The following is a 12,215-nucleotide window of genomic DNA, read 5'->3' on the forward strand; positions in this document are numbered from 1 at the left end:
TTCAGGACAAAGAGAACAAATATAAAATCCTTCTCTCAGAAAGCGAGCGTGGGTATAGAAGGGCAAGAGGAGAGGAGCTTGCATGGTTTTAGTGTCTCCAGAGCAGAGCTGAGCTTCCAACTGCAGCCTCCTTTGGGGTGGTGTGAGGAGCCCTCAGGGATGGTGAGGGGTGTCCCTCAGTGCTGACTGGGATGAGGAGCCCTCAGGGATGGTGAGGGGTGTCCCTCAGTGCTGACTGGGATGAGGAGCCCTCAGGGATGGTGAGGGGTGTCCCTCAGTGCTGCTGGGATGAGGAGCCCTCAGGGATGGTGAGGGTGCAGTGTGAGCATCCCCAGTGCACTGTGTCCCTCACCAGTGCTGTGCGCTGAGCACTCAGGGAACTCCATCTGCCTTGGGAGAGGTCCAGGCACCACAGCCCCAAGGCTGGGAGATGTCCTGTGAGTCTTGAAGAACTTTCTGCAGAGTCCTTCATGGCTGTTGCTGCTCCGAGAGGAGCTTTTCTCCCATCCCTGGCGTTGTTTTCCGAAGGGCAGTAAATTCAAGGTGTTTAATCATCTGATTGTGATTCTCATCCTTCTCTGATCTCCAGTGTTCTGGAAAACCTCCAGGATAGTGATGGAGCCTCTGCCATGGCAGCAAAGCAGTGCAAAATCCTCATGGAGCTGAAACAGGAGCAGGTAATGCTGCAGTGAGAGCAGATGGGCTTCATCTCATAACCAGTGGGAGAAGATGCAGCATGGGGAGATGTCTGGAGTTGCTGGAGCAAGTGGGGTTTGCTTTTTAAAAAAGAAAAATCACTTTGCATGCGTTATTCTGCTTGTTTCCTATATTCAGTGAGGGTTTTTTTGTGCTGAAGTCAGCAGTCTGTAAATCTTGGATAAAAGAAAACACCTTTTTATATCTTGTTTCCTGCTACTTCACTGTTATTGTGGATTTTTCTATTTATGGTACAACAAACAGGTCATGTAATATAGGTTTTCACTGATTTATGCAGATTTATGCTTCTGATGTTGAAATACATTAAATTAATCTGACAGCTAATTTTATAGTCTCAGTTATTCTGCTATGCAGGGTTCATAATTACACTTGGTAGTCAGAAAGTGTGTCCTGCTCCTTATGTAGTACAAGCCTGTCCTTTCCTTAAAGGGATTCCTAATGCAAACCACAAGCATCCTGTAGTTTTGAATGATCTGAAGATAATTCATTTTTAAAGGTCTCGCCTCTTGACACCCCATCGAAATATCCCCTTATCTGTCATTAGTTTTCACAGGTAACCCCCCCACAAAACCCCCAGTGAAAAATAAAACTGCAAAATTTTTTTAGCAAAAGGGAGCAAAACCTGCATATTGAATTTTCAGGGTGTTTTGTGAGTAGTATGTTAAGAAACTTTACACATATTTTTTTAAGTAGGTCTTGTTATCTTCGCTCTTATGCTCCTTTCCTTTTCTGCTTTGCGTAGGCAGAAATCCAGCACCTGCAAAACATCTACAGGGCAGCCCATCAAGAAAGAAAGCTTTTGTTAAAGCAGCAAAGAGAAATCTTAATGATGCAGCATTCAACAGCACAACTCCAGGAAAAGCTGCACAGTTTGTCTGGGAAGCAGGAGGTTGTGAAGTCACAGTCGCTGGATGTCCTGGTGGGTTTTTGGGTGGGTAAGAGCTGAAGTCAGAGCTGATCCTGCAGGTGAAACCTTCTGTTACCTTTTCCTTTTAGGCTGTGAGGAACCAAGCAACTGAAGAAGCAATAAAGCTGAAGAAAATGAAGCTTACTTCTGGCCCAAGGTCCTGTTCCTCTTCAGCAGAGTCTGCAGCCCCCCCAGAAAGACCTGAGCTGTCAGGGAGTAAAGAGAGTTGTCTCCAGCTAAAGCACAAACAGAAGAAACATGAGGGGTAAGTAAAACCCTTTCTCAGTGATAGCTGAAGTTAAGAACCAATCCAGAGGAGCAGATTGAGACAGTTATGTCCTAGATAATTGTGTGAGCACTAAATACCCTGAAGAGGGGAGTTTTATAATGATAAGTTTTGAAAACTTGATGTTCAAGCAGTTGATGCATAAATATCACTGCTTATTCTGACCAACTGGTGTCCCAAATGGTAAGTTCCTCAGGGCACTTTTAATGATGCCACACAGCTACTGATGATAGTTCATGTTTTCATCGTGGCTTTTAAAACCTCTCTGCAACTATTTATTAATTAGACTTCAAAATACCCGTGCTGAATGAGTAGAAATGTATTGATTTAATTGGGAAAAAAAAAGTTTTAAAAAAATACATATTTGTATGAATTAAAACCTCTTTTCATTCAGTGCACCCAGAGCTTTAGCAGAATGGTGAGTCAGGTTTGTGCCATTTACTTAAGTCCCCACAGGGAAAGGCTTTCAAATAAATCCCTGCATGGAACTGATCTATAATTCATGGTGTTATTGATTACAAGTCAGAGGAATCTTTAAAAGGTTTCTTGGCTGTGCTTTCACTTCTTATCACTGACAAAGCTGCTCATAGGAGAACAGTGAATATTGGTGTCAGTCTAGAGCAGCCAGGGCCTGCTGGAACTCAAATGCACCCAAATTCAGGCTGATTGTCCACAGATCTCTGTCCTGGGTAAGAGTGCAGAGTGGGAATTCTGCTATTTATCCACCAGCATGGGTATGGTCATATTTTACACTGATCAGGAAGGTAGTTAACAAGAGGAGGGCTGTAAGGGGATGGAAAAGTTTGGGAAATACTTTCAAAACTGAAACCAAACTGAAATAATAAATTACCAGCATGCAGAAAAAACTGCTGGTTTGGGGTTTTGTAATGGGTGTTAAATACTAGAAACAAATGATAAAGAAATGTGTAATTCTTACAAATGGACAAACTCTTAACTTAAGAATCAGGGATATATGTTCTAAATTGGGTTACTTATTTTTAAGTCCTTAAACATTAGTTGGTGTTGAATACTATATAGGAATTTACTTCTGGATATTCCTCTTGTTAATATCCTCAAGAACATATTTACCTTTTTAAACTGGTATTAAAGTAAAAACTAGTCAAAAACCCCAACAAAACCAAACCGAAAAAACCCAGATCTATTTTTTTTTTTTTTCTGGACAGAAGAACTTAGCTGTTAATTATAGAACTGAGGGAAAAGCCTGTGAGTATGAGTCATGTTGTCTTGTGTTTTTGCAGTAAGGATACTCTTTAGAAAGTTCAAAGTCACCATCAAAATCTGTATCTGATGTCCATAAAATTGCAACGCTATATTTGAAGTAGAAAATTCAATGAGAATTGTTGAAATCTGATATGCTATGCTTGATTGGAAAGGGAGGAGGCAGACAGGTCCAGAGTTTGACCCTGGGTTTGATTTTTGAGTTCTAATGTTGTTGTTTGTTGGTGTTTGTTTTTTTTTTTTTCAGTCTCCTCCTGTTCTTGTCTATGAAGGTTTGAAACTTGACTGTATAAAATACAAAACCAAGTGAGAGGGAGGGGATTGGAGAAATAAATACACTATTCAGAGTGTTTCTGGCTATACTAATTTGCTGGTTTAGAAATGCTCTAGAGATACTATCAAGCACTAGCAGAAGCATTTAATTTGTACCTTTGACTTCATATGGATTTGTCATGACTAACTTGGAAACACAAACCCCACTCCCAAACATTAATCCAAATTAATCCTTTGTCCAACTCTTTACAGCTTTTCTACTGAGAACAAGGAAACACTGGGACAGCACCAGAAACAGGCAGAGGAGTCCCCAGGTTTGGAGCAGTCCCTTGGTGTGAAAATGTCCAGAATGGTGGCCAAGAGAGTGTGTGGTGCTGCTGGTGAAACCACAGGCTCAGTTTTTATGGCTAAAGACTGCAGAAACACAGGTACCCAGTGCAGATTCTGCAGCAAACCATGTCTGTGACCACTTACTCACTTCTAGGGCAAAAGTGGAAGTCTCAGCTGCTCTTTGGAGTGGTTCAAATGAGCTTTCAGGAGAGGACCTTGAGCTGATCAGCCCCTGAGAGAGAACTTGGGGTGCTGAGCTGTTCCTTGGTTGCCTCCAGTGTGAGTTTTGGTGCCAAGATCTGCTTGGGATTAGCAAGAATCAGTAGCAAAGGTGTGAATTGCTCTGTTGAGGCAGCAGCTGTGCACAGATGAAGAAAGAAAGGGTAGAAAATTCTGGAATTTGGCTTTCCAGTTGCTTCCATGAAACTGGATGGTACTTAAGGTGATGATTGATAAAGTCACTGGTCCTTTCAGCTGCTGGTGGTGTGACTAGGAACGTTTAGGGTAATGGTTACTCAAACTATAAATTACTTAACACTGAGCTAAACAAAAAGCCGAAGTAAAGTTGTTAATATAAAAAAGTAGCACTGGAAACATTGTAATTTAATGTTGTACCTTTCAGAACTTACTGCTCAGGGTGATGTTTTATTACCTCTGGAACATATAAATTCAGCTAAAATGGATGAACCTGTATCTACACCAATTACCAGAGAAGGCAGACAGTGTGCATTTCAGGTAAGGATCCCTCTGGAATTCCATTAATGCCTAAATAAATGGTGCCCTGGGATATGTTGGCCTCATGGCAGGACCAGCACAAGACTCATCTGCCAGTTATGACATTAAGTAAAAATCAGTCTGTGTTGGGTACCTTCACTTCATCTAAACATTAAATTTTGACCTGGGTTCAGCTGGTTCACCAATTCTCCCACCCCTTCCATGTTCTCTGTGCTCTTACCTGGTGACAGTGTTTAACCCACCTCCTGTGGGAAAGTGCTGTGCTGCTCCAGGGGAAACTAAACCTGTTCCCAGAGCACTAAACTATTATTTCCCACAGCATCTGCAGAGACCAGTCCCTTCCCTATCTCCTACCTCCCTGATACAGCCCCAGCGTGGATATATCTGCTCAGGAGCCCACAGGTCCTTATATACTTTAGGGGGAACGTGTACATTTAATCTGATATTAACTGTGTTCTTCAATATTTACATTCCAGGAATCTGTGCTGCAGGAAGAGGCACTTCTTTCAAACCCAGAGGTGGATCCTAAAGGCAATGCAGATTTTAGTCCATGTGGCAGCAAGTTCACAATGAAAAGCCTGGGGATGCTTTCTACCTGGTGTAACTTATGCATGGTTCAGGCAGAGAATGCTCTTGAGGGAACGGGTAAATCATATTTAATGCTTTTATGTCCAATCTGTTTTAACCACTTCACTCAAACTTTAATCCAGACAGAAAGTGTCTGTTACCAAAGTGTCTTGCTCACTGTACCCAACACATAAATCACTGCTGGCAAGATGAGGGGATCTCTCCAAGGTTTATTAGGAGATGTGATTGCCCCGCTTCCTCAGAACAAAATCATAACTTATTCTGATTGTATCATTAACAACTTAGCCTCTTTTGAGGCATTTTTTCAGTAATTTAAGGGTGTTCTTTTTAAAAGAACATAGATTAGTTGAAGATAGACTTTGACAGGACACGCTGGAGTTATTTTTGTTTCCAGGTTTTATCCTCAGTTCATATTTCTTACTCCTCAGTAGGACATACACAAAATAAAACTGTCTGTTTATATATGAGCCAGTTATATCATTTACATAGTTCTGGGTATGCATAATCTCTGTATTATAAATATTTACATATTGTGGCAATATTTTGTATTTGTGTCATTTTTTTCTAATGAACCATCTTTCTGCATTAATCCTACATACCATAGTGAGGGAGACTATAGGTTTGTATGTCCTAAGTGATCTACCAGCAACCTCTTCTATAAAATACTTTTTTATGAAATGCTGATTTTAAAAAAAAATTCTTTTAAATATTCCAGTTAAAGAAGTGGAGGTGCCTGTTCCTTATCAGCTGGATGACAGTCAGTGTTTGAAGCATTTGGACCAGTGTTTCTCATGAAGCTCCTGATGAAGAACTAAATTTAAAAGCATTTTCTGAAGGATTTTCTTCCACTGAATCGTCATCCAAGTCAAATGACTTCTTTTTGAAATGTGAAAGTGCCAAATCAGGCTCTTCACCCCCAGAATTTCAGGTGGTGTCTGCAGTTCGGGTTGACATCTCAGCAAGCTCCATTTCAGGTTCAGAATTGGAGCTGAACCATGGAGAGGACACAGATGGCAGTGTCCCAGGAGAGTTTGTCCATGACAGTGGTGAAGTGTCTCCTGATCTTTCAAAAGAGGTGCCAACAGCAATAAGTAATGGAAAGGAAACATCACCTACTGATGATCATGAACTGCCTGAAGATGACAGCGCTGAGGTTTTGTCACGCTCCCAGCTCCCATCCCCTGGAGATGGGTTGGGTCATGGCTGCACTGATCATCTGCTTTCTCTCACTCCAGCAAACAAAGCAAGTGCCTCCAAAACCAAGCCAGCACGTTCCTCCCAATCTGCTAACCCTGAGGAGGGAACGGGTGAGCCACACCTGGATGCCTCAGGAAGCTCCAGTAGAAACCAATCCTGTTCTCAGGAGATCCCAGAACAGGGTACTGATGCCTCTGTCAGCTCCTCATGCAGTGATGATATTTACTCACCTAAGATCTACGAACAGCAGAAACCTAATTCTGTAGCTAACAGAGTGTTAGGGGAAATTAGAGGTTCATTTGTGGATCAGAACAGAGACCTGAAGGGTTTTCCACCAATGGTTTCTTTGAAACATCGAGATTTAGTTACTGACCAAGTGGGGAACATTGTTTCTTTTCTGCCTGACAGAGATATTGCAAATAACAAACTGTTAGCATGTCCATCTCCCCAGAGGGGCTCTGTTCTTCTGCCTCCTCAAAAAAGCATTTATTTCAGGCTGAGCACTGCTCTTCTAAAGGGGAGGATGATGCAACCTCTATCAGTGATAAGGGTCTCCCTCCAACTGCTGAGGATGCCTTGTCGGAAATCCTGTCTCCTGGGGATGAAGTATTGTCCTGTGGAAGTGCTGACTTGCCATCCTCTGACAAAAAGGATTTGTCATTGCCAAGTGAAGATCTTCTTCCTCCCTCTTTAGGTGCAGGTGCAATGAAAAATGATGATCCTACCTTCAGCCCAGATGATTTCCCATCCCCACCAGAACAAATGACAGGCTCAGAGACCAGTCAGGGGATGGGTGAAGATACATCACTGGAAATGGATGCATGGCCCCCATTACCTGATAACATCGTGCCTCAAGAATTTCCCCGCTCAGTCAAGAGACAATTGATGCTTTTTCAACTCAGGGTGGTTGTCACTCAGAACAATCTTCACTTCAAGCCACTTCCAGCCCAAAGGAGGACTTACCAGAACACCAGCAAGGAGACTGTGAGACATCTTTGCAGCATTTGGAGCTCCTGCCTGTATCAAACCCTATTTTTTCTGGTCAGGCCAGTAAAAGTCCTGACTTATTAATGAACCAGTGTACAACAGATTTCATGCTGCCCAGCACTGAGGGGGACAGTGATGACCCATTGCTGTCATTTGAAATTGGGGACAGGGTGTTGGTAAAGCAGAGCCAGTCTGGAACTCTGCTGTTCAAAGGACAGACTCATTTTGCCAGTGGCCACTGGGCTGGTGTTGCACTGGACAAAGCTGAAGGTGACAATGCTGGGACTTACCAAGGGGTGAAGTATTTCCAGTGTGCTCAGCACTGTGGTGTCTTTGTCAGGCCTGAGGAGATCTCACACCTCTTGGGGGATAACAAAAAGACTTCCAGTTCCTCTGGGGGTGAAGATTCTGACTCTGATGATGGTGAATCCTTCAAAGGGGACTGCAGATACTCTGGAGATGACGAGCAGAGAGCGGGGTTTACAGAGCAGAAAACAGAAGACACAAAAAGTGCAGGAGGCTCAGAAGTAAAAGAAAGCCAGTCCAGGTTACACACTGCCTTTCTGTCTAGAAAAGGGCAGAAGTTTCCACCTTGCAGCCAGTATAAGTGTACTGAATTTCTCTGTGAAAAGAACTTGATGTGCTTGGGATCAGATAAGGAAAAAACAGAGCTGGCACAAATAAAACAAAGGATACTTGCAGCTGTGCTTCCAGTGAAAAGCAGGACCAATACCACAGATGAGGTAAACACAAGTAAAAATATTTGTTGCTTGGTAGAGGATCAGAAAAGAATTAAACTTGCTGATGATGTTGCAAGTGAACTCGGTAAAAAACTTCTGTTGGACATTTTAATTGCGTTTTCTGAAACAGCTCAACACAAATATAAAAGTGCCTTTGAAAAGGACATGATGAATTACAGCAAAGGCCTCAGGCAAGGAGACAGCCAGAAACTGTTTCTCCTCAAAGGAAATTCAGCTGCTGTCTTATCTGAACCATCAGCAAAGGTTTCTGATGTTCTCCTCGGGGATTTTGATGCGCTTTGCATTCATGGTTGTCACACAGTAGCAGAAAGAATTGTAACTAAATTTATAGACGATGCAGTGAAAGAATATAGGAAGATTAAAAGAAAACACGGATCAAAAGCAGACAAGATACTTCATTTATCTTCAGAGACTTCTCCAACCACTCTGCCAGTAAGTACAGTGGGAGAGTTTTTATTTAAAGTGTTGGTCCTGAAGCTGGGTCTATCCAGGCAAGAATTTATCACTCATAAAAATTACATCATCTCACCATTAGGAACTAGGTTGCTCCCTTAATCTGACCCATTTAAGGCATTAAATTTAAGGAATTATCCTCACTTAAGGAATTTTATTTTTTTTTTTTCCCCTCTCTGTTGAAGTTCCTTGATAAAATCCTTGATGCTGGTGTTTTTGGAAGCTCTGAAGACTTTGTTCAGCCTAATTCTGACCAACATATGCTGATGAGACAAAAACAAAGGCAATACTTGTACAAATTAGATCAGTGGCACTCAGCTCCTTGGAAGAAAACTGTGGAAGTTCCTCTTGTGATACCACATTACAGTTCTTATGTTAGAAACTTGTCTGCGTGTGCTGTAGAAGAATTGTGGACCCCAGAAGACATAAATTCAAATTTCAGGAGCATCAGTGTGCCAAAGTACTCTGAATGTAATGATCTCCCAGGGAATGATTTGGAAGCAGAAAGCAAGAGGATGTATAATCAGGTATTTTCAAAGTACTAACTGTTATTAACTTTTCTAGTGTTCTGTAAGCTGACTCAGATAATGTTTAATATTAATCTAATTATTAAACTGACACAAAGCGTAGCTAAAGGAACACTGGAAGGTACTGCAAAGTAAAGCTGGATAATTCCAGTAGAATGGGTGGCTTTTGCCAGAGATCTTCAGCCCCTGGACACCTGACACCAGCTGTGGGAGCATCAGTGATACAGGTGCTGTCAGGAAATCCTGCCCTGAGATTCAAATCTTTCCTGTCACCACCTCCACCAAAATCCTTCAGAAGTGCTGAGAAAACACTTGAAAGGGCCAGCAGGGAGAGGTTCAGTTGTGTCAGTGCTGTGGTTTTGTTCTTCCAGGTTATATTTGACTTGACCCGGGAGCTGTTACGTGCAGAATATCGAGTGACTGCAGATCCAAATAGTTTTCCATGGATGAAAATAAACGTGGGATCTCGTTGTTCCAGGCATCCCTGTGGAAGAACAGATGTCAGTGATGTCAAGGTACATTCTGGGAATGGGAAGTGCAGGAACAAGAGCCAGTGAAGAGAGCAGGTCTTGCAAGGGCAACGAGAAGTGTGAAATGAGGGAGAGGGTGATGGCAGGGGAAGTGATGGGGGAAGAAAACAGCATTGCTCTGAAATGCCTGAATAAACACAGGCTGAGCTGGTTAGTCAAAATATTCCAAAAGTGTGGAGCTCTGCAGAGGAATGGCCTCAATCCTCCTAATTATGACTGTTTTGGGTGTAACCTCTAAAGTAACACTATGACTAAAATGTGTTGGTTGGCCAATATTGACGAGTTCCCTAAACTGGGGGAGGTTTCTGTCCTCAAAGCTGGATCTTCAGTGCCTGTCACTGATCTGCCACAGTTCCTATGAGGCCAATCCTTTTCAGCCTTTTTTTCTTTTGTAGACATTTGTTCAGGGTGAAATTATTAAAATAATGAACCTGGAAAAGAATGACTTAGAAATGAAAAGGAAATTCCTAAATATGACCAAGTATGGAAACTGTAAGAGAGACAGACTGGATCTTATTCTGGTAAGCAGAATTCCAAATGGGATTTGCCTTCTTACTAAACTAGAAATTCTTTTGTGAGAATCATATTGTCTTAATTACTTCAGGACTTCAAGTTATTGCCTTTCTTTCCAGTACACTTGCAATAATAATCTAGTATTTCCAGTTCTAGTGAGTGGTTTAATATCTCAATATATTGACTATATTATATATATTTTATTATATATCATATATAGAAAGCTGTTGCATTAGGCACAGTGTCTCAGGACCTTTCAGAACCAACCATACTCCTCCTCTTGAGCTTATTCTTGTTATATTTCAGATTCAGGAGCTCCATAAAGAAGAGTCTCAGTGGACTTATTATGGTGATGATGAGTTAACAGTGAAGATGAGGATGACTGAAGGCATATTTGATTGCTTGATCCTTGATACAATCAGAGTTCTTAATAAGATTTACCTGAGAAAAGCCTGTGATTAGAAGTTTTTCCTCATGGGCCCAAATGGAGGAATTTTAATCTCTGATTTTTTTTCTTTATTTTTCAGTCAAGAAATGAGTGATTTAAGAACTTTAACTCTGAACTTGTGCCCAATACCAGTGTGGCCTTGGCCTAATTTGTACATTCATATTTATGCTGAAAGGATCAAGGAGAGACTTATGCAGATAGAAAAATATCACACAAAATACTCTCCTTGTGTTCTGTGCTTTGGGGAGGCTCATTAAGATCGATGGTCTTCTTAGACTGATGTCCAACAGAATCCAAAGGGGAAATTTTTTCTCTTTTTTAATTCAAGACTGCACTTTATCTGCTTTGAAGAGCACAATGTGTTTTAAAATTGTATATAAGTCTCTCCAAACAGGTTTCAGAACTAATTTGTGTGCAAACGATCTTATTCTTGTTATCATGCTCAGGTTTGTGAATGCTTTGAAAACTGTGTTCAGAAAATCACTGGTGACTGTCTGAAGAATGTAAATGTGCAGATGGAGTTGCATCTCCCAGATCCTGAATTGCTGTGGGCCTCTGTAGTTTGGAATAAACTCCTCTAACTGGAACAAGTCTAAAACTTTTCCTGATGGGTACAGCAGATTTTAAAGTGACTGTGCCATCATTATTGTTTTTAATACATTGTGGAACCAGTTAAAAATAGCCTGGAGATGGTTCCAGAGATGTGACATAGGGAATGGCAGGACCTAGAGCCAGATGTTCAGTTTAAATGTCTGTAATTTTATGTAAATGAGACAAATACTGATGCAATGCACTTTAACTGGGAGACTTTCCTACCAGTAACTTCAGTGTCTGTCAATTAAATTATGTGCATGTGATTTGGGTTATTTATCATCCAGTTCACATCAGCCTGTTGAATTCTTACAACATCTAAACATGGGGTGCTGGGGATGTGCTTTAAGTGGCAAAACAGAGGAAATCAATAATCCTTTTCTAATGGCAAAACATTGGAAAAAGTGGAAACCCCAAGATTTTAGCAAGGAAATATAAGCATTCCCTGAGCGTGGTAATCAGTTCACTATGGAAATTGCTGTCCCACCTCTTTTGCCTTGGTTGTTTTCCTACTGAATTGTTTCATGTTGAATTCTTTTCTGAAGCAACAAAATAAACCATATGTAAAACATTATTTGTACTGAAATCAATTAGAATTGCAGATTATCATAGACTGCTATTCTCAGCAGTGACTGGGAGCACTTTTGTTCTGCAGACAGTTCCTGAGGACATCAAACCCTCCCCTGCTTGTTGCCATATGAACAGAAATAAAAAGGCAACTTCTGCCCCGAGCTTATTAACTGTTGGTCTTATCCTAGGAACTGTTTTCATGTCCCTAGTGGTACATTTTCTTAAGTCTCTGACTTTTATCCTCATTGATTAGTTAATCCAGATAAGTTATTTGTTTTCTTGTTGTCAGTTTGTAGTAGAATTTAACTCAATTTTTTTTTCTCCTGGACTTGCAGATTGTTGGCTACAATGACAAATCTATATATTGAAGCGCTCTGGTTTTTCACTTTATTGTCATCCCTGACTTTGCAGCAGCAGCAGGAGCCTTGTGTTTGGTATGAAAGCTGTTAAAAACATCACTTATACATGAAATAAGAGTTGAAGGACTTGTTTGATTTCAGACTGGTGCCTTACGTTGCACCTGAGGCTGATAACCCTCAGCTTTGCAATGAGGTGTGTGAGTG

The 12,215-nt window shown here is 41.3% G+C and overlaps 1 protein-coding gene across 3 annotated transcripts; it reads left to right on the top strand.

Annotated features, from left to right (window-relative positions):
- Nucleotides 1-622: 622 nt before the first annotated feature.
- Nucleotides 623-11,618, top strand: LOC126642382 (centrosome-associated protein 350-like). 3 transcript variants are annotated; one of them, XM_050319959.1, is made up of 11 exons: nucleotides 623-677; nucleotides 1,460-1,636; nucleotides 1,714-1,889; nucleotides 3,675-3,850; nucleotides 4,375-4,487; nucleotides 4,964-5,132; nucleotides 5,791-8,452; nucleotides 8,659-9,000; nucleotides 9,372-9,515; nucleotides 9,926-10,051; nucleotides 10,350-11,618. In XM_050319959.1, exons 1-7 carry the CDS (start codon nucleotides 630-632, stop codon nucleotides 5,868-5,870), a joined length of 939 nt encoding a protein of 312 aa, XP_050175916.1. In that variant the 5' UTR covers nucleotides 623-629; the 3' UTR covers nucleotides 5,871-8,452; nucleotides 8,659-9,000; nucleotides 9,372-9,515; nucleotides 9,926-10,051; nucleotides 10,350-11,618. The 3 variants fall into 3 exon arrangements, with proteins under 3 accessions (XP_050175916.1, XP_050175915.1, XP_050175914.1); XM_050319957.1 differs by lacking the exon at nucleotides 623-677 and having other exon boundaries at nucleotides 1,486-1,636; XM_050319958.1 differs by lacking the exons at nucleotides 5,791-8,452; nucleotides 8,659-9,000; nucleotides 9,372-9,515; nucleotides 9,926-10,051; nucleotides 10,350-11,618 and having other exon boundaries at nucleotides 4,964-5,376.
- Nucleotides 11,619-12,215: the final 597 nt, after the last annotated feature.

Source organism: Myiozetetes cayanensis, unplaced genomic scaffold, assembly GCF_022539395.1.
Source record: "Myiozetetes cayanensis isolate MyiCay16 unplaced genomic scaffold, myiCay2020 scf23, whole genome shotgun sequence".
NCBI lineage: Eukaryota > Metazoa > Chordata > Aves > Passeriformes > Tyrannidae > Myiozetetes > Myiozetetes cayanensis.

What these genes read in the sequence shown, in the direction of transcription:
- LOC126642382 (XM_050319957.1), top strand. Translation starts at nt 7,343, where the DNA reads ATGAACCAGTGTACAACAGATTTCATGCTGCCCAGCACTGAGGGGGAC. An exon ending in CTTCTCCAACCACTCTGCCA is followed by an intron (nt 8,453 to 8,658) that starts GTAAGTACAGTG and finishes TCTCTGTTGAAG; the next exon opens with TTCCTTGATAAAATCCTTGA. An exon ending in GCAAGAGGATGTATAATCAG is followed by an intron (nt 9,001 to 9,371) that starts GTATTTTCAAAG and finishes TTGTTCTTCCAG; the next exon opens with GTTATATTTGACTTGACCCG.